General features: G+C 45.7%; 1 protein-coding gene across 1 annotated transcript; it reads left to right on the top strand.

Moving 5' to 3' along the window:
• Positions 1-1,370: 1,370 nt before the first annotated feature.
• LOC143317964 (uncharacterized) lies at positions 1,371-22,077 on the top strand. Its single transcript, XM_076725796.1, has 11 exons — positions 1,371-4,148; positions 4,680-7,853; positions 8,999-9,290; positions 9,334-9,470; positions 9,815-10,436; positions 10,744-12,284; positions 12,687-13,752; positions 17,944-18,147; positions 18,696-21,296; positions 21,684-21,769; positions 21,895-22,077. The coding sequence occupies exons 1-11, from the start codon at positions 1,371-1,373 to the stop codon at positions 21,973-21,975; spliced, it is 12,582 nt and encodes a 4,193-aa protein (XP_076581911.1). The 3' UTR covers positions 21,976-22,077.

Below are 22,077 nucleotides of genomic sequence, written 5' to 3'. Positions count from 1 at the left end.
TCACTCCCTCTGTAACTGAGGGAGGGGTAATTTGCAAACTAAGTGCAATGTGCAGTCACAGGCTAAATACCTGTCTGTACCTGGAGTGGTGTGAAGTAACAACACAGTCATCATGGAAAGGAAAATCTTTTGTTGGATATTTTTGCTTGGATGTGTACCCTCTGGAGAAGGTAACTATTGATTACAAGTTTCTTCACAAGTGAGATTTTTATGGTTTTGATAGTTTGTGTTTGACTTTCTAATATGCCTCATCATATCAGTTTAGACGAGAGATTTAATTTTAAAGGATTCAAAATGTGAGTATTTCAGTAATTTTACTTTTCACATTCTACAAAATGTTGCTATGTGTTATTGCTTGTTATTGATCTCTGCTTTAAAAAAAAAAAATGTTATTTGTAGTCTTATGAAATAAACACCTAATAGCAACAGTTTGAATTACAGTAAGTGAGCTAAAAAAAAAAAAAAAAAGTATTGGACAGAAAATTTATTTATTTCTTTACAGAAATAGTAATAAAATAACAAATTATAACTCTGTATATATATATATGACTGTTAGCCTGAATCATCTTAAAATGATATTATGAAAATTAATTGAATAAAATAATAAGAAAAAAAACTGATTCATTTATTTTGGTAGATTTCCAAGATGGCATTTACTGCCTGAATGGTCCTTTGTCAAGGACATTGGAGAATCATGAACAAGACCATGAACATAAATCCTGGCTGGCACAGAGCATCGAGTGCCAATGTTTCAACACTGAAAAATGAAAAACAAAATAAAAACATTGAAGAGGTTCTCATTTGTTTTGATAGCCATACTGATGTAATGGTTGTTAGACACTGAAACTTTAATACTGCAAAAACACTACATTTGATTATGATTAATACTATGACCCAAAAAACATTAATCACAAATTGAAGGTGCACTTAAAACAAATCACATATAGAACAATAAAACACTTATCAACAAATCTAGTTTAGATGTTAGTTTTACAGTCTTCAGTTTATAATGCAGATGACAATACAGGGCTCTAATACAGGTGGCATGGTCAGCCAAATCAGAAATTCCTTTTGAGAGCATGATGGTCACATGAAAATTTGTGCCAATCCAGAAAATAGTCGCAAAAATAGTTGAGCTCCTTGGTGACAACTTAATAAATTGATATTCTAACCGACAACAGATCCTATTATTTCCACTCCTAAATGAAAGTCCTCACATAACATAAATGATGAATGATAGAAAAACTGACACACTTGATTTGATGACTCTACGAATCTTAAATTTTTTAAAATCTAAATCTGCTTCTCAAACAACAAATGCAGTGCCCAACACAGCTGCACTCACCATAAATCCAGCTCTAAGTCTGAATATGTCAGCCACGACGACCACAGGCACCAAATCTCCGGCTCCAAGTGCCACAACTACAGCCCCCATAGCTCCATTTGCAATCACCTCAACTGCTCCAGCTGGGACTACGAGCACATCTGCTGCTACCACAACAGCTCCAAGCACAACTTCAGCCACCGCAATTTCAAATGTCACTACTGCTACTGCAGCCACCATAACTCCGGCTCCAACTATCACAAATGCACCCACCACAACTCCAGCTCCAACTGCCAGAACTGCAGGCACAACAGCTCCTATTGCAATCACCTCAAATGTAACCACCACAACTCAAGCTGTAACTACTAGCACTGCAGCGGCAGCCACTACAACTATAGCACCAACTACAACTGCAACCACTGCAACTCAGTCTATAACCATGACTGCAGCAACCATAACTCCAGCTGCAGCCACCACAAATTCAGCTCCAACCAGCACAACTGCAGCAACTACCACAAGTACAGCCACTGCAGCTCCGGTTGCAATCACCTCAGCTGCAGCCAACAAAACTCTGGCTGGAACTACTCGCACATCTGAAGCCACCATAGCTTCTCTTCAAACCACAACTGCAGCCACAGAAACTCCAGCTGTTGTTGTCATGGATGCAGTAGAGGTCATTCCTGCATCCATGACGACTCGAGCTCAAACCACCACAAATGTAGCCACCACAACTCCAGTTACAACCACCAGCACTGCTGCTACTCCAGCTCCAAGCACAACTACAGCCACCACAACTCTGTTTGGAACTACAAGCCCACCTGGTGCTACCACAACTGCAGCCCCAACCACAACTGTAACCACTGCAACTCCAGCTTCAACCACAACTGTAGCAACCACAACTCCAGCTGTCACTACCACTACTCCAGCCACAACCACAACTCTGGCTGTTACAAGCAAAAGTGCAGTCTCCACAACTAAGACTGCAGCCATCATATCTTCAGCTCCAACCACCAAAACAGCAGCTGTCACAACTACAGCTACAACTACGATGATCGCAGCAACCACAACTCTGGGTTGGACCACAAATGGAGCCAGCAAAACGCCATTGGCAGCCACCACTACTCCAGCTTCAACAACCTCAAATGCCACTGGCACATCTACAGCTGTAACTACTGTGACTGCAATCAAGAGATCTCCACCTCCAACCATGACTTCATCTTCAGCCACTACAACTGTAGCACCAACCGCAACTGCAGCCAAGGCAACTGTGGCTCCAATGACAACTGGAGTCAAAACAAATCCAGCTGTAATCACCTCAACTGCAGCAACCACAGCAACAGCTCTGACTGCTACAACCACAACTCTTGCTGAGACCACAAATGTAGCTACCACAACTCCATCAGCAGTCACCATGACTCCAGCTTCTACTACCTTAACTGCAGCAACCACAACTCTGGCTGGAACAACAAGCACATCTGCTGCTGCTACAACTCAAGCTCCAGCCACAACTGCAGCCACCACAATTTCATTTGCCATGACCACTACTGCACCCACCACAACTCTGGCTCCAAATACCATCAATGTATCCACCAAAACTCCTTCTCTAACAGTCACATTTAAAGCCACCACAACTCCCACTCAAACCACAGCTGAGGCCACCACAATTGTTGCTGTCAAAACCACAAGTACATCCACAATAACTCTGGCTCCAACTCCCACAGTTGCAGGCAACAAAACTCCAGCTGTCACTGCCACTACTGCATCCACCACAGCTCCGGCTCTAACCACCCCAAATGCAGCCAGCAAAACTCGAGCTGTCACGACTACGACTGCAGCCACAACAATCTTGGCTCCAACCATAAATGGAGCCACTACAACTCTGACTCCCACCACAACAGCTGCAGCCACCAAAACTCCAGCTGTAACTACCATTACTGCAGCCACAACAATTTTGAACACCTTAACTCTGGATGCATCCACCACAAATCTGGCTCCAACCACCACAGCCACAGCCATCACAACTCCATCTCCAACCTTGACTGAAGGCAGCACAACTCTGGATCCCAGTGCCACAAATGCAGCCAACACAAATCCAGCTACAACAACCACAACAGCAGCCACAACTCCAGCTGGAACTACAAGCATATCTGTTGGGACCACACCTCTGGCTCCGACTACAACTCCAGTCACCACAGCTCCAGCTCCAATTATGACTGCAGCCACAACAACTCCGGTTCCAACCACAATTGCAGTCACCAGAACTCCATCTCCATCCATGACTGAAACTATCACAACTCTAGTTGCAGCCACCACAACTTTGGCTTCAACCAACAAAGTTGTAGCCACCACATCTCCAGATCCTATTGCCACAAATGCAGCCAACACAAATCCAGTTCCAACCACTACAGCTGCAGCCACCACACCACCAGTTGCAAACATCTCAACTGCAGCCACCACAACTCCAACTGGAACAACTAGCACGTCTTCCACAACCACAACTCCAGCTCCAATTACCACAAATGTAGCCACCACAATTTCAGATGGCACTACCACTAATGCAGCCACCAGAACTCCATCTCCAACCATGACTGAAGCTACCACAAGTCTGGTTGCAGCCACCACAACTTCAGCTTCAAACAGCATAGTTGTAGCCACCACAACTCCAGATCCTATTGCCACAAATGCAGCCAACACAAATCCAGTTCCAACCACTACAGCTGCAGCCACCACACCACCAGTTGCAAACATCTCAACTGCAGCCACCACAACTCCAACTGAAACAACTAGCACGTCTTCCACAACCACAACTCCAATTACCACAAATGTAGCCACGGCGAATCTGGCTCAAATAACGACTCCAACTGTCCCAGGCCCAGTTTTAAATACCACATCTGCAGTCACCACTCCACTTGCATTCACCACAAATCTGGTTGCCACCAGCAAAGTTACTGCTATGATAACTCGAGCTCCCACGACCACAACTGCAGCCACCACAACTTCGCTGATAACCAAGAGCACATCTGCATCCACCACAACCCTGGCTGCAACCACAGCTACAGCCACCGCAACTCCACTTCCAACCATGACTGCAACCATGACAGCTCTGACTCAAACCACCACAAATGCAGTCACAATGGCTACAGAAAGTACAGCAGCAAACAACACATCTCCTGCTATAACTACTATGACTGCAGCCCTCACAGCTCCAGCCGCAATCACTCCAAATGCAGCCACAACAACTTCAGTTACAACTATGACTGGAGACTCACTACCTCCGATTGCAGCCGCCACAAATCTGGCTCCAGCCACCAGAGCCACCACAACTCTGGCTGCAAACAAAACAGCACCCACCACAACTCCAGCTCCAACCACCACAGCTGCAGCCACTACAACTCCAGATCCAACCACAACTATATCCACCAAAACTCCAACTGTCACTACCACTGCTGCACCCACAAACACTCCGGCTCCAACCACCAGAAATACAGCCATCACAGCTAGAGCTACAAACATCACAACAGCAGCCAATACATCTTCAGCTGTAACGACTACTTCTGCTGCCAACACAGCTCCACCTCCAACCACCACAACTGCACCCACCAAAGCTCTGACCACAACAGCAGGCACTGCTCCAGCTGGAACTACTAGCACATCTGTCATGACCACAACTCCAGCTCCAACCACAGCTCGAAGCACCACAACTCTGACCACAACTGCAGCCACCGCAAATCCAGTTCCAACCGTGACTGCAGCCACCACAACACTAGTTAGAACTACAAGCAAATCTGCCACTACCACAACTCCTGCTCCAACCAGAACTGCAGCCACAACAACTCCGGCTCCAAACACAACTGTGGCCACCACAGTTCCATCTGCAACCATGACTGAAGCCACGACAACTCTGACTCAAACCACCACAAATGCAGCCACTATGGCTATGAAAACTACAACACCAGACAACACATCTCCAGCTGTAACAACTTTAACTAAAGCCAACACACCTTCAGCTCCAACAACTACAACTGCAGCTAACATAAATTTGGCTGTAAGCCCCTCAATTGCGGCCATGACAACTGCAGTCACAATATATCCAACTTCAACTGCCACAAATGTAACTACTGCAACTCCAGCTCCGACTACTACAAATGCAACCACTACAGCTCTGGATGCAATCATCTCAACTGCAGCCACCACATCTCCGTCAGCAGCCACCATGACTCTGGCACCAACTACCTCAACTGCAGCACCAAAAATTTCAGTTGTCATTACCACTACTGCAGCCACCACAGCATCGGCAGGAATTGCTGGCAAACTTTCAGTAACCACATCTCCAGCACCAACCACAACTGCAGCCAACACAAGTCTGGCTGCAACCATGACTGGAGCAACCATAACTCCAGTTACAACCACCACAGATTTGGCCCCCACCACCACAGCTCCAGTTGTAATCACCTCAACTGCAGGCACTCTGGCTGGAACAATTAGCACATCTGCTGCTACCACATCCCCAGCCCCAGCTACAAATGTAGTCATCACAACTTCGTCTACGGAAGCCACAACAACAGCCAATACATCTCCTGCTGTAACTACGATAACTGCAGCCCTCACAGCTCCAGCTCCAACCACTCCAAATGCAGCCAACACAACTCCAGCTGTAACTACAATTACTGCAGCCACAACAACTTCAGTCACAACTATGACTGGAGACTCACTACCTCCGATTGCAGCCACCACAAATCTGGCTCCAGACACCATAGCCACAGCCACCACAACTCTGGCTGCAAACAAAACAGCACCCACCACAACTCCAGCTCCAACCACCACAGCTGCAGCCACCACAACTCTAAGTCCAACCACAACTACATCCACTAAATCTCCAGGGGTCACTACCACTACTGCTGCACCCACAAACACTCCAGCTCCAACCACCAGAAATAAAGCCACCACAACTCGAACTACAAACATCACAACAGCAGCCAATACATCTTCAGCTGTAACGACTACTTCTGCTGCCAACACAGCTCCAGTTCAAACCACCACAACTGCACCTACCAAGGCTCTGACCACAACAGCAGCCACAGCTCCAGCTGGAACTACTAGCACATCTGCCGTGGCCCCAACTCCAGCTCCAACCACAGCTGGAGGCACCACAACTCTGACCACAATTGCAGCCACAGCAACTCCGGTTGCAATCATGTCAACTGCAGCCACGACAACTCTGACTAGAACTATGAGCAAATCTACTGCCACCGCATCTCCAGCACCAACCACAACTGTGGCCAACACAGCTCTAGCTGGAACTACTAGCAAATCTGCTGCTACGACAACTCTGGCACCAATCACAACTGCAGCCACCACAACTCCAGCTGTCACTTCCATGACTGCAGCCATGACAACTCCCGCTACAACCACCACAACCACAGCTCCAGCTCCAAACATGATTGCAACCACCAAAACTGCAGCTCCGACCATCACAAATGCAGCCACCACAACTCTGCTTCTAAGCCCCATAACTGCAACCATGACACCTGCTGCAACCATAACTGTTACTACCAAAAGTGCACCCACCTCAAGTGAGGCTGTAACTTCCACAAATGCAGCCACCACAACTCCTTTTGTAAATACCACAACTGCACCCACCATATCTTCAGCTCTAACTACCAAAACAGCACCCATCACAACTACAGCTATACCTATGACAACTGCAGCAACCACAACTCTGGCCGCAATAACCAGCACATCTTCTGCTACCACAACTTCAGCTCAAACCACAACCACCACAACTCCAGGTGTCATGACCACGACTGCAGCTGCAACAACTCTGACCCAAACCACCACAAATGCAGCCACTGCAACTATGATTACAAAAACTACAACAGCAGTCAACACTCCAGCTCCAACCACTTCAATTGCAGCCACCACAGCTGCGGTCTCAACCACCACAACTACAGCCACCATATCTCCAGCTTCAACCACCACAAGTGCAGCCATTACAACTCCAGCTCCAACTCCCACAACTGCAACCACCACAGCTCAGTATGCCACGGCCACAAATGCAGCCACCACAACTCAGGTTGCCATCATGTCAACTGCAGCCACCACAACTCTGGCTGGAAAAATGAGCACATCTGCCGCTACCACAACTCCAGCTCCTACCACAACTGCAGCCACCACAGTTTCATATGTCACTACCACTACTGCAGCCACCATAACTCCAGCCCCAACTACAAATGTAGTTACCACAACTTCAACTCGGAAAGCCACAACAGCAGCCAACATATCTCCAGCTGTAACTACTATAACTGCAGCCACCATAGCTTCAACTCCAACCACTCCAAATGCAGCCAACACAACTCCAGCTGTAACTATGATTACTGCAGCCACAAAAACTTTGGCTACAACTCCAACAACCACATCTCTAGCACCAACCACAACAACTCCAGCTGTCACTACCACGACTGCAGCCACGACAACTCCTGCTACAACCACTAAAACAGCAGCAACCACAGCTCCAGCTCCAAACATGACTGTAACTGCCAAAACTGCAGCTCCAACCATCACAAATGAAGCCAACACAACTCCAGCTGTAACTACGATTACTGCAGCTAAAACAACTTCATCTACAACTCCCACAACTGCAGCCACTAGAGCCCAGGATGCCACAGCCACAAATGTAGGCACCACAACTGCGGTTGCAACCATGACACCTGCTGCAACCACAACTCTGGCTGTTACTACCAAAAGTGCACCCAGCTCAAGTGTGGCTGTAACTTCCACAAATGCAGCCACCACAACTCCTTTTATAAATACCCCAACTGCAGCCACTGCAACTCCAGCTCCAACTCCCACAACTGCAACCACCACAGTTTCATATGTCAATACCACTACTGAAGCCACCATAACTCCAGCCCCAACTACAAATATAGTTACCACAACTTCAACTCGGAAAGCCACAACAGCAGCCAACATATCTCCAGCTGCAACTACTGTAACTGCAGCCACCATAGCTCGAACTCCAACCACTCCAAATGCAGCCAACACAACTCCAGCTGTAACTACGATTATTGCAGCTAAAACAATTTCATCTACAACTCCCACAACTGCAGCCACTAGAGCCCAGGATGCCACAGCCACAAATGTAGGCACTACAACTCCAGTTGCAACCATGACACCTGCTGCAACCACAACCCTGGCTGTTACTACCAAAAGTGCACCCAGCTCAAGTGTGGCTGTAACTTACACAAATGCAGCCACCACAACTCCTTTTATAAATACCCCAACTGCAGCCACTGCAACTCCAGCTCCAACTCCCACAACTGCAACCACCACAGTTTCATATGTCAATACCACTACTGAAGCCACCATAACTCCAGCCCCAACTACAAATATAGTTACCACAACTTCAACTCGGAAAGCCACAACAGCAGCCAACATATCTCCAGCTGCAACTACTGTAACTGCAGCCACCATAGCTCGAACTCCAACCACTCCAAATGCAGCCAACACAACTCCAGCTGTAACTACAAGTACTGCAGCTAAAACAATTTCATCTACAACTCCCACAACTGCAGCCACTAGAGCCCAGGATGCCACAGCCACAAATGTAGGCACTACAACTCCAGTTGCAACCATGACACCTGCTGCAACCACAACCCTGGCTGTTACTACCAAAAGTGCACCCAGCTCAAGTGTGGCTGTAACTTCCACAAATGCAGCCACCACAACTCCTTTTATAAATACCCCAACTGCAGCCACCATAACTTCAGCTCCAACTACCAAAACAGCACCCACCACAACTACAGCTATACCTGTGATGACTGCAGCAGCCACAACTCTGGAAGCAATAACCAGCACATCTTCTGCTATCACAACTCCAGCTCAAACCACAACCACTACAACTCCAGGTGTCATGACCACAACTGCAGCCACAACAACTCCGACCCAAACCACCACAAATGCAGCCACTGCAACTATGATTACAAAAACTACAACTGCAGTCAACACTCCAGCTCCAACCACTTCAACTGCAGCCACCACAGTTGCGGTCCCAACCACCACAACTGCAGCTACCATATCTCCAGCTTCAACCACCACAAGTGCAGCCACTGCAACTCCAGCTCCAACTCCAACAACTGCAACCACCACAGTTTCATATGTCAATACCACTACTGCAGCCACCATAACTCCAGCCCCAACTACAAATGTAGTTACCACAACTTCAACTCGGAAAGCCACAACAGCAGCCAACATATCTCCAGCTGCAACTACTGTAAGTGCAGCCACCATAGCTTCAACTCCAACCACTCCAAATGCAGCCAACACAACTCCAGCTGTAACTACGATTATTGCAGCTAAAACAACTTCATCTACAACTCCTACAACTGCAGCCACTAGAGCCCAGGATGCCACAGCCACAAATGTAGGCACCACAACTGCAGTTGCAACCATGACACCTGCTGCAACCACTACTCTGGCTGTTACTACCAAAAGTGCACCCAGCTCAAGTGTGGCTGTAACTTCCACAAATGCAGCCACCATATCTTCAGCTCCAACTACCAAAACAGCACCCATCACAACTACAGCTATACCTATCACGACTGCAGCAACCACAACTCTGGCAGCAATAACCAGCACATCTTCTGCTATCACAACTCCAGCTCAAACCACAACCACTACAACTCCAGGTGTCATGACCACAACTGCAGCCACAACAACTCCGACCCAAACCACCACAAATGCAGCCACTGCAACTATGATTACAAAAACTACAACTGCAGTCAACACTCCAGCTCCAACCACTTCAACTGCAGCCACCACAGTTGCGGTCCCAACCACCACAACTGCAGCCACCATATCTCCAGCTTCAACCACCACAAGTGCAGCCACTGCAACTCCAGCTCCAACTCCCACAACTGCTACCACCACAGTTTCATATGTCAATATCACTACTGCAGCGACCATAACTCCAGCCCCAACTACAAATGTAGTTACCACAACTTCAACTCGGAAAGCCACAACAGCAGCCAACATATCTCCAGCTGTAACTACTGTAACTGCGGCCAGCATAGCTCCAACTCCAACCACTCCAAATGCAGGCAACACAACTCCAGCTGTAACTACAAGTACTGCAGCTAAAACAATTTCATCTACAACTCCCACAACTGCAGCCACTAGAGCCCAGGATGCCACAGCCACAAATGTAGGCACTACGACTCCAGTTGCAACCATGACACCTGCTGCAACCACAACCCTGGCTGTTACTACCAAAAGTGCACCCAGCTCAAGTGTGGCTGTAACTTCCACAAATGCAGCCACCACAACTCCTTTTATAAATACCCCAACTGCAGCCACCATAACTTCAGCTCCAACTACCAAAACAGCACCCACCACAACTACAGCTATACCTGTGATGACTGCAGCAACCACAACTCTGGAAGCAATAACCAGCACATCTTCTGCTATCACAACTCCAGCTCAAACCACAACCACTACAACTCCAGGTGTCATGACCACAACTGCAGCCACAACAACTCCGACCCAAACCACCACAAATGCAGCCACTGCAACTATGATTACAAAAACTACAACTGCAGTCAACACTCCAGCTCCAACCACTTCAACTGCAGCCACCACAGTTGCGGTCCCAACCACCACAACTGCAGCTACCATATCTCCAGCTTCAACCACCACAACTGCAGCCACAACAACTCCGACCCAAACCACCACAAATGCAGCCACTGCAACTATGATTACAAAAACTACAACTGCAGTCAACACTCCAGCTCCAACCACTTCGACTGCAGCCACCACAGTTGCGGTCCCAACCACCACAACTGCAGCCACCATATCTCCAGCTTCAACCACCACAAGTGCAGCCACTGCAACTCCAGCTCCAACTCCCACAACTGCAACCACCACAGTTTCATATGTCAATATCACTACTGCAGCGACCATAACTCCAGCCCCAACTACAAATGTAGTTACCACAACTTCAACTCGGAAAGCCACAACAGCAGCCAACATATCTCCAGCTGTAACTACTGTAACTGCGGCCAGCATAGCTCCAACTCCAACCACTCCAAATGCAGGCAACACAACTCCAGCTGTAACTACAAGCACTGCAGCTAAAACAATTTCATCTACAACTCCCACAACTGCAGCCACCACAACTCAGGATGCCACGGCCACAAATGTAGACACCACAACTCCAGTTGCAACCATGACACCTGCTGCAACCACAACCCTGGCTGTTACTACCAAAAGTGCACCCAGCTCAAGTGTGGCTGTAACTTTCACAAATGCAGCCACCACAACTCCTTTTATAAATACCCCAACTGCAGCCACCATATCTTCAGCTCCAACTACCAAAACAGCACCCATCACAACTACAGCTATACCTATGATGACTGCAGCAGCCACAACTCTGGCCGCAATAACCAGCACATCTTCTGCTCCCACAACTTCAGCTCCAACCACAACCACCACAACTCCAGGTGTCATGACCACGACTGCAGCCACAACAACTCTGACTCAAACCACCACAAATGCAGCCACCACAACTCTGGCTGGAAAAATGAGCACATCTGCCGCCTTCACAACTTCAGCCCCTACCACTACTGCAGCCACAACAACTTCAGCCCCATCTACAAATGTAGTAACCACAACCTCAGCTACAAAAGCCATAACAGCAGCCAACACATCTCCAGCTGCAACTATGACAACTGCAGCCAGAACACCTCCAACTCCAACCACTCCAAATGCAGCCAACACAACTCCAGCTGTAACTATGATTACTGCAGCCACAAAAACTTCGGCTACAACTCCAACAACCACATCTCTAGCACCAACCACAACTGTAGCCACAACAACTCCAGTTGTCACTACCATGACTGCAGCCACGACAACTCCTGCTACAACCACTAAAACAGCAGCAACCACAGCTCTAGCTCCAAACATGACTGTAACTGCCAAAACTGCAGCTCCAACCATCACAACTGCAGCCATTGCAATTTCAAACGTCACTACCACTACCGCAACTCCAGCTCTAATTAACTCAACAACAGCCAACACATCTCTAGGTGTAACTACTGTAATTACAGTCAACAAAACTCCAGCTCCAACTATGACTTCATTTCCAACCACTACAACTGTAGCACCAACCATGACTGCAGCCAAGACAACTCCGGTTGTAACTATCACATCTACAGCCATCTCAAGTCTGGCTCCAACAACTGCAACCAAGACAACTGCAGCCAGAGCAACTACAGCTACACCCACCATAATGACAGTCACCACAACACTACCTCAATGCATGACTGCAGCTCCACCTGAAAAAACTGCTACAACCATAACTCTGGCTCAGACAACAAATGTAGCCAACACAGCTCCATCAGCAGCAACCACTACTCCAGCTCTTAGTACCTCAACTACAGCAACCACAAGTCCAGCTTCAAGCACAATTACATCCACAGAAACTTCAACTGTCACTACCACTTCTGCAGCCACAACAATTCCAGCTGACACTACCACTAGTGCAGCAAAGACAACTCTGGCTCGCATCACCACAAATTCAGCCACCACAGCTCCAGTTATAAGCACCAGAACTGCAGCAACCACTAATCTGTCTGAAACTACTAGCACATATGCAATCACCACTACCCTGGGTCCAACCACCACAAATGCAGCCACAACAACTCTGGCTTTAGACAAAACAGCAGCCACCGCAACTTCAGCTGCAAACACAACAGCACCTGCCACAACTGCGGCTAGTACATCTCCATCTGTCACTACCATTGGTGCAGCAACCACAACTCCATCTGGAACTGCAAGCACATCTGCAGTGACCCCAACTCTATCTCCAACCACCAAAACTGCATCCACCACAGCTTTGGCTACAACCACCAAAACAGCAGGGAGCCCACCTCCAGCTGTAACTACTCTAACTGGAGCCGACACAACTCCAGCTCCAGCCATCACAACTTCAGCCACTACAGCTGCGCCTCTAACCACCACATCTGCAGCCACCACAATTCCATTTGGGACTACTCACATATCTGCAGCCACCAAAATTCCAGCTCCAACCAGCACAGCAGCAACACGCACAACTCTGGCTCCCACCACAACTATATCCACTGAAATTCCGGCTGTCAGTACCACTAATGCAACAACTATGGCTCCAACCAAGGCAGGAGCCACCACACATCTGTTTGCAGCCACCACAACTCCAGCTCCAACCACAACTGAAGCCACAGATACTCCAGTGCCAACCACTACAACAGGATCCTCCACAACTCAGACTGTAAATACCACAGTTCCAGCTCCAACCTCCACAACTACAGCCACAGCTCAGGTTCCACTCACCACATCTTTGGTCCCCACAACTACCACACCCCCTGTCATCACATCTACAGGAGAAACATCAACCCACAGTATGTGACTTGTTTTTTCCTGTTGTATTTTTCTTTACTTTTGCTATGAAGTCCGATTTTTCTTCGCTAAGTTTCAACTATAGGTGATTGAAAGCAGTAAGTGAAGGGTAAAGCCATGTTTTAGGACATTTGCAGCCAAGAGTACATTTTGATTCCAAGCATACCTCTCCACTTTTAATGTCTGAAATCCGAAATTTTACTTGCAACAAACTGACACTAAATCTATTTGTTAATACCAACTATCGAAAAACATGATCATTAATTGACAGAATGTAGCTTTCAAGCCACTTTAAAAGCCATTTGAAGCTTAATGTTACCTTTAACATGAGTAATGTAACTGTAATAAGTGTGTTCGAGGACATGAAGCATTTACAAGGAAATATCTTAAGACTGAAATACACAAGTCCCAAATTTCTCATGACTTTTTAAAATTAATTTCCACAAGTAATGTTTTTTTTTTTAATCTCTACAGGCTTGGCATCACTGGCACATCTACACCTGAAGTTAACTTCTTATGGAGAAATAAGCAATGGAACCATCACTGAACTTGTTAAACAGGTAAACAAAATATGTAAAATAATACCTAATACTATCAATGCTAATGTATACACACAATCAAAAAATGATGGCGTGAAGGGGATGAGGTAGATTTTCTCATGATTATTCTGTGTGTTTTCTTCCCATTAGTTTTTTAGAGAGCAGCTCCTGAATGGAACATCCCACATAGTGACAGTGACAAACATTCAAAGGGTCAGAGTTGCTCCATAGAAGCTTCACATGGACCGAAACAGTTGCAAGTGAATGCATAAAGACAACAAATTTTCGTGGTATTATTTTAAAGCAATGTGACGGTGCAGTTCACCTCTGTCAGTTCACTGCATCTGGAAACAGATGTTCCTTTTTAGTTTTTGAGTTTGAGAACAACTCATGAAATATCATTGTATTCCACCGTGCTGCTATGATCTACAAACATCTGCAAACCATCAAAAGTACCTTAATTGCACTCCAGGTGTGAGAAAAGGTTTTTGAATTAACGCAGAGGCTTAGATTTTAGGCTCAGTTCCCGCTTATGCCTCTTTAACTTCATTTTGTCAAATTGTCAAAAAAAAAAAAAAAAAAAAACTCCTTACAAGTCAGACAGTATATTCATGACTACACCGTGGGCTGTATTTCTCAGGAATGTGAATAGTGGAGAAGTGGATTTGTCTCAAGTGTCAAATGATTTGGACAGCACAATGGGAAGCTCAAACCACGCAATCTGACCCATCAAAGAGGTTTTTAAGAGGTGTCAGTAATTCCCATGCTTTGTACCTGGAGGAGCAGCTGCCATGCTGACACGCCTGGTAACCAGGAAACTAGAAAACGATGTTTCTTGCTCACTCCTCCAATAGATTATATATAAATGAGGAAATATTTCACACAAACTACTGGCAACAATTACCTTGATGAGTGCCTCATAGCAAGTGTATAACCATTGTACCACAAATCAGGGAAGTTCAGTATTACTGACACACTGCATTGTCCTGTCTACAAAAAGTGTGGATGTGGAAATCTAGAATATGAACGTGCTGCATGTTTGTTGTGTGGGACGTGAGGCACTATGACATAAAACATTTAATTCAAGAGAAGTTGGCTGAAGACATTCTGTGTGCAGGTTCATAGGATTCAGGCACAGCCTACATTAATGATTAAGTTAATAAATATAGGGTATATAACACTTGTGCAATATTTTTCTTGTCTTCTTGTCCTCTGACTTCTTGCACTCTGTCTTGTTGCTGCTGTAAGGTGAATTTCCCCCCACTGTGGAATAAATAAAGTCTATCTTATCTTATGTATGTACGTGTTTCATGTGGGTTCGTTGATCTGCCCTCTATTTCATTCTCTTCTTCTTTTGGTAAACTTGCCTCTCCAGGTATTGAGTTTACTAGGTGTCCTGTGTTTATGGATGTCCTCACCTGAGAAAGGCCATATTGGTTCTCTGTGCAAGTGCCTTATGTTTATTGTTAGGCTGTGACCTCTAGTGGCTGTAGAGATTATGACGGGAGCAAAGGAGCAAGTTAGGTGACAGAGTCAGCTCGAGAAAGTCTGCATATGGAGGAAGGTGATGTGAGCTCAAATCAGCTTTGACACTTTTGACATTACATAATGTGGTAGCAATATGCAGTATGTCAATTCGTTTGGTGTAAGGCTATGCAGCAAAGTTGTTTTTTTTTCACCTGAAGGCATAATGTATCTCTTGTTGATTTACTGCTTTTTTCACATTCTTATTTTTGCACTAAATTCTTATTTATTATTCAAATATAAATTAGACTTTAGAAAGAATTACTAAGAGACACATTTTGCAATATGAGCAGTTATGTTATTTTATGCTGTATTACAACCTTTCGAAAGATGAATAAAGAAATATCTATTTGAAGTGCTCTACTTTATGTTCTTTAATAAATCCTTCAAATTTGCTTTTCTTAATTGTGTGAATTATTTTTTCAATATATCAAATTTAACATCAGTGAAGACACAATGCAAGATGTGTTATTGAGCATTCAAATGAGGTATTCTGTCAGATGTCAAAAAGCGCCTATGTGTGTTTGAGGTGCATAACTTTAGAATCTGCCTCTGCAGTATACTGGGATAACTAGTAAAAGATTAAAACAAAACATAGATAACTATCTTAACTTTAGGAATTTACTCATGAGGGTTTCATATTTCAAGTTCACTTCCCTGTCTGTGTCAATAACTGAGTACATTATGTCAACACAGTTCATCATATCTGATCTATGACCAAACTCCTCACCCTCATAATAGTCAAGCACCTTTCCACTCCTCTAGAAGACGTTGCTCTTCCCATGGCATTAGTAGAATTACTGTATGTGCACAGCTGATATTATACACCTGACTCCAAATGAATAAAACCTTTAATGAGACAAACACTGGTCTACACTCCCTCATCAGGTCACATGAGTTATAGTGACAAATGCAACAAACTGCTCCCAGACCAGCACCTGTGGGGTGTTTTTTTTTTTCTCAGCCACATTGTTCATATCTTACCATACCTTTGAGCTCCTCAAAGGTAGCTTCAGCAGGACGTGAAGTATCTGAGAGGGTGTCCACTTCATGAGCTTGTCATCACTTCTGTGCATCTCCCTCTATCTGGAAATGTCATATGTAAAGTAGTGGTGGTTCTAGACCATTTCCAAATGGGGGACATGTGATGTGTGTTGGGGTACCAGATATATTAAGCACAACTGTTACATACCACCACCCCACTAGTTTTGGTTCTCCAAAAGACTAATGATAGACATATATAGACACAATGACAATCCCTGATCCTGGAACAATATGCAGAATAAGCTCAAACTTGAGGCCTTTTCAACTAACTAATGCCTAATTTAGTGCTGCCTTGTTTCTTGCACTTTATTATGCAACGTATTGCTGTTATTACTTATTGCAGTTATTGTGACTTGATGCTGTCCTGTTTATGTGCTTGATGCTGCTATTTGACCTTGCCTTGTCTAGGTCTCACTTGCAAAGGAGGTTTTAATTTCAAAGTGACTTCCTAGTTAAATAAAGGTAATATTGAATGGTGTGCATATTTATTCTAAAAGTGGGCTTCTGTGTTTCAAAATCCTGTGAACTGGCTACATGAACTTATCTACTAGTAGTAGTGGCTCCTTCTTTATCTGTTCTCATCCTGCTCTCCTTCTGCCTCAATCTCCAGGCTGGTTTCTTTATCTCCATGTATCCCTTCTTGTTCTGTCTCTCCAGAGCTTTGCATACCGCTGTCTTGAAAAAGAACAATATATCGTTTCCTTGCTTGGTCTGATTTTTAACTGGATATAAATTTCAGTTATTGCTTTTTAAATACATAATTATGGATTGTGCAGTGCATATATGGTATATTATTTGTTTTGAAGGAAGACACATACTGTACATTATTATTATTAGAGTTGAGCTTAGACCTTACAGCACATGGATGCAATTAAAACAGTGATAACAGTAAAAACAAAAAATAAGGTAATAATGTAGTGTAGGATACGAGTTTGAACTGACCAGAGAGAGCAGATGAAGAAGAGGAATTGCATTATGGAAATAAGAAACCTGTTTGACAGCCTTGATAAGTGTTTGTGTATGTGTCGCGGTGACCCATATTTTGTAAACATATGTGTGTGTGACTTAACCTACCTGGTTTTACAGGTTCCATGGAAATAGCCACTGTTCCCAGTGCCTTCCCCTTATTAGCTGAGGGAGGAGTAATTCACAAACTAAACGTCACGTGCAGTCACAGCCTGAGTACCTGTCTGTACCAGGAGTGGCAAGAAGTAACATCAGTCATCATGGAAAGAAAAATTCTTTGTTGGATATTTTTGCTTGGATATGTACATGTATCCTCTGGAGAAGGTAACTATTGATTACAAGTTTCTTTACAAGTTAATTATTTATGGCTTTGATTTGTTTGTATTTAATTTCTAATATGCCTTATTGGTTTAGATTAGAGACAGTAGTAATGTTGAGGATTCAAAAAGTGAAGTCTTTCAGTCTGTTTTACATTTGACATTCTACAAAATGTTGCTATCAGTTATTGTTAATATTAATTGTACAAATCACATATAGAACAATAAAACACTTATCAATATATCAACTGTATCTAGGTTAGATGTTAGTTTCACAGTCTTTAATGTATAATGTAGATCACAATACTTACTACACTAAGCGGGTAGTTTGGCCAGATGCTTCGGGCTCTAGTAAAGGTGGCAGAGAACATGGATGGTCACACGGAAATTTGTGCCAATCCAGAAAATAGCTGCAGAAATAGTTGAGCTCCTTGGTGACGACTTAATAACCTGATATTCCAAAAGACAATAGATCATATTATTTCCATTTGTACATGAGTAGTAAGTCCTCATCTAATTGATTTCTGAAATTCTTTAATATTAACAATATTTAAGGATCAGCTACAACTGAAGCCACTATGACTCCAGGGCCAACCGTAACTGAAGCCAGCACAACTACAGGACCAACTGCAACTGAGGCCACCACAACTCCAGGGCCAGCTGCAACTGAAGCCACCACAACTCCAGGGCCAACCGCCCCTGCAGCAACCACAACATCAGGGCAAACTGCAACTGCAGCCACCACAACTCCAATGCCAACCGCAACTGAGGCCACCACAACTCCAGGGCCAACCGCAGCTGCAGCCACCACAACTCCAGGACCAACTGCAACTGAAGCCAGCACAACTCCAGGGCCAACCACACCTGCAGCCACCACAACTCCAGCTCCAACCGCTACTGAAGCCACCACAACTCCAGGGCGAACCACAACTGAAGCCACCACAACATCAGGGAAAACTGCAACTGTAGCCACCACATCTCCAGCTCCAACCACAACTGCAGCCACCACAACACCAGGGCCGACTGCAACTGAGGCCACCACAACTCCAGGGCCAGCTGCAACTGAAGCCACCACAACTCCAGCTCCAACTGCAACTGCAGCAACCACAACATCAGGGCAAACTGCAACTGAGGCCACCACAACTCCGGTGCCAACCGCAACTGAGGCCACCACAACTCCAGGGCCAACCGCAGCTGCAGCCACCACAACTCCAGGGCCAACCACAACTGCAGCCACCACAACTCCAGGTCCAACCACAACTGAAGCTACCACAACTCCAGCTCCAACTGCAACTGCAGCCAGCACAACACCAGGGCCAACTGCAACTGAAGCCACCACAACTCCAGCTCCAGCCGCAACTGCAGCCACCACAACTCTGACTGCAACCACATCTGCAGCAACCACTACTCTGGCTCCAACTACACCTGCAGCAACCACAACTCCAACAGTCTCCACAGCTCCAGCTACAGTTACACTTGCAACCACCACAACTCCAGCTTCAACCACACCTGCAGCCAATGCAACTCCAGCTCCAGCCACACCTGCTGCCACCACATCTCTGGCTCCAACCACATCTGCAGCAGTCACAATTCTGGCTCCAACTACACCTGCAGCAACCACAACTCCAGTAGCCACCACAGCTCCAGCTACAGTCACACCTGCAACCACCACAGGTCCAGCTCCAACCACACCTGCAGCCAATGCGACTCCAGGTCCAACCACACCTGCAGCCACCACAACTCCAGGACTAACTGCAACTGAAGCCACCACAGCTCCAGGGCCAACCGCAACTGCAGCCACCACAACTTCAGCTCCAACTACACCTGCAGCCACCACAACTCCAGGACTAACTGCAACTGAAGCCACCACAGCTCCAGGGCCAACCGCAACTGCAGCCACCACAACTTCAGCTCCAACTACACCTGCAGCCACCACAACACCAGGGCCAACTGCAACTGATGCCACCACAACTCCAGCTCCAACTGCACCTGCAGCCACCACAATTCCAGGGCCAACCACAACTGCAGCCACCACAACTCCAGGTCCAACCGCAACTGAAGCCACCACAACTCCAGGACCAACCACAACTGCAGCCACCACATCTCCAGGTCCAACCGCAACTGAAGCCACTACAACTCCATGGCCAACCACAACTGCAGCAACCACAGCTCCAGCTACAGTCACACTTGCAACCACCACATCTCCAGCTCCAACCACACTTGCAGCCAATGCAACTCCAACTCCAGCCACACCTGCTGCTACCACAACTCTATCTACAATCATGACTTTGGTTCCAACCACCACAATTCTGGCTCCACCCACAGCTGCAAGTCCAACCACACCAACAGCCAACACATCTCCAGCTCCAATCATGACCGTAGCCTCAACCACAGCTGCAGTTGCAACCACACCTACAGCCACCATGACTCCTGCACCGACCACTGCAACTGCAGCCACCACAACTCCGGCCCTAATCACACCTGCTACCACCACAACTCTGTCTCCAACCACCATAACTGCAGCAAAAACAACTGCAGCTACTACTAATTCAACTGAGGCTCCTCTGGTTATAATAACCACACTCTTCACTACCACAACCTCACCATTAACAACCACACCCAAAATTACCCCTTCAATCATTTCATCGAATCCAACCACCACAACTGCAGCTGCAACCGCCACACCTGCACCCACCACAACTTCAGCTCCAACCACAACTGCAGCCTACACAACTTCTGCACCAACTACAGTTTCAGGCATCACAACCCCATCTGCAGCTACAACCACCACTGCAACCAAAACATCGGCTCCAACAACTAGTTCAACTGAGCTTCCTGTAGTTACGATGACTGCACCCCTAATTTCCACAACCTCACCAAAGACAACCACACCAAAACCTACCACACCAATCATATCATCAGCTCCAACCACCACAACTCCAGCTCCAACCATCACACTTGTAGCCACCACAATCCCCAGTCCAACCACAAATGCAGTCACCACAACAGTTATAACCAGTCCAACTGAGGCTCCTGTAGTTGGGACAACTACACCCTCAACAACCACACAACTATCGACCACAACCTCACCACTAAAAACCACATCCATAGTTTCTATACCAATCACTTCAATTACAGGTGAAACAACAACCCAAGGTACTGGACTTCTTTTTTTCCACTCTCCTGGATATCATTCAAAAGATTCTTTTCAGTCTCGCCAGAAAATTGTTGAAATATGTTTTCTATCATTGCTATGGTGGTTGCTGTGAACTCTACTATCACTGAAACCACATAGCTTGTATGTTTGAAACATGATTGCCTCTACTTTGTTAAGTCATTTGCCCTGTTTAATGAGGTATTCATCAGTTATTATGTCCCAGGTTTGCTCTCAATATGAGTAATGTAACCACAGTAATTGTATGTTCAAAGATATGTATTATTTACCAGGAACTCTTTTAGCTTTTGGGACATACGCAAGTTCCAAATTACTTATTCATCTTATTAGTCTATTAATTTCCACATGTGTTTTTTTAATCCTTACAGGCTTGGTATCACTAGCACATCTACAGCTGAAGATAACTTCTTATGGAGAAGTAAGCAATGGAACCATCACTGAACTTGTTAAAAAGGTATGTAACAAAAAAAATAACACCTTAGATTATCAATGTTAACGCAACACACCATAAAAAAGGATGGAATGAAGGGGATCAGATTGATATTGTGATGTTTATTTTCTGTGTTTTCTTCCCATTAGTTTTTTAGAGAGCAGCTCCTGAATGGAACATCCCACACAGTAACAGTGACAAACATTCAAAGGGTCAGAGTTGCCCCATAGAAGCATCATGTGGACAGAAATAGTGACAAGTGATGCATAAAGACAACAGTTCAAGGGTGTGATGGTGTTTTTTGTTTTTTTTTTAGCAGAATGCAAAGTTGT

The sequence above is a fragment of the Chaetodon auriga genome, chromosome 3 (genome assembly GCF_051107435.1).
Source record: "Chaetodon auriga isolate fChaAug3 chromosome 3, fChaAug3.hap1, whole genome shotgun sequence".
Taxonomy (NCBI): Eukaryota; Metazoa; Chordata; class Actinopteri; order Chaetodontiformes; family Chaetodontidae; genus Chaetodon; species Chaetodon auriga.
Note: the sequence above shows the minus strand (reverse complement) of the source record. Positions and strands in the feature narration are given on the sequence as shown.

Coding starts and splice junctions, on each gene's coding strand:
- LOC143317964 (XM_076725796.1), top strand. CDS start 1,371: ATGTCAGCCACGACGACCACAGGCACCAAATCTCCGGCTCCAAGTGCC. Junction 7,854..8,998: donor CTCCAGCTCCAAACATGACT/GTAACTGCCAAA, acceptor TACTACCAAAAG/TGCACCCAGCTCAAGTGTGG. Junction 12,285..12,686: donor CTCTAGCTCCAAACATGACT/GTAACTGCCAAA, acceptor ACTCTGGCTCAG/ACAACAAATGTAGCCAACAC.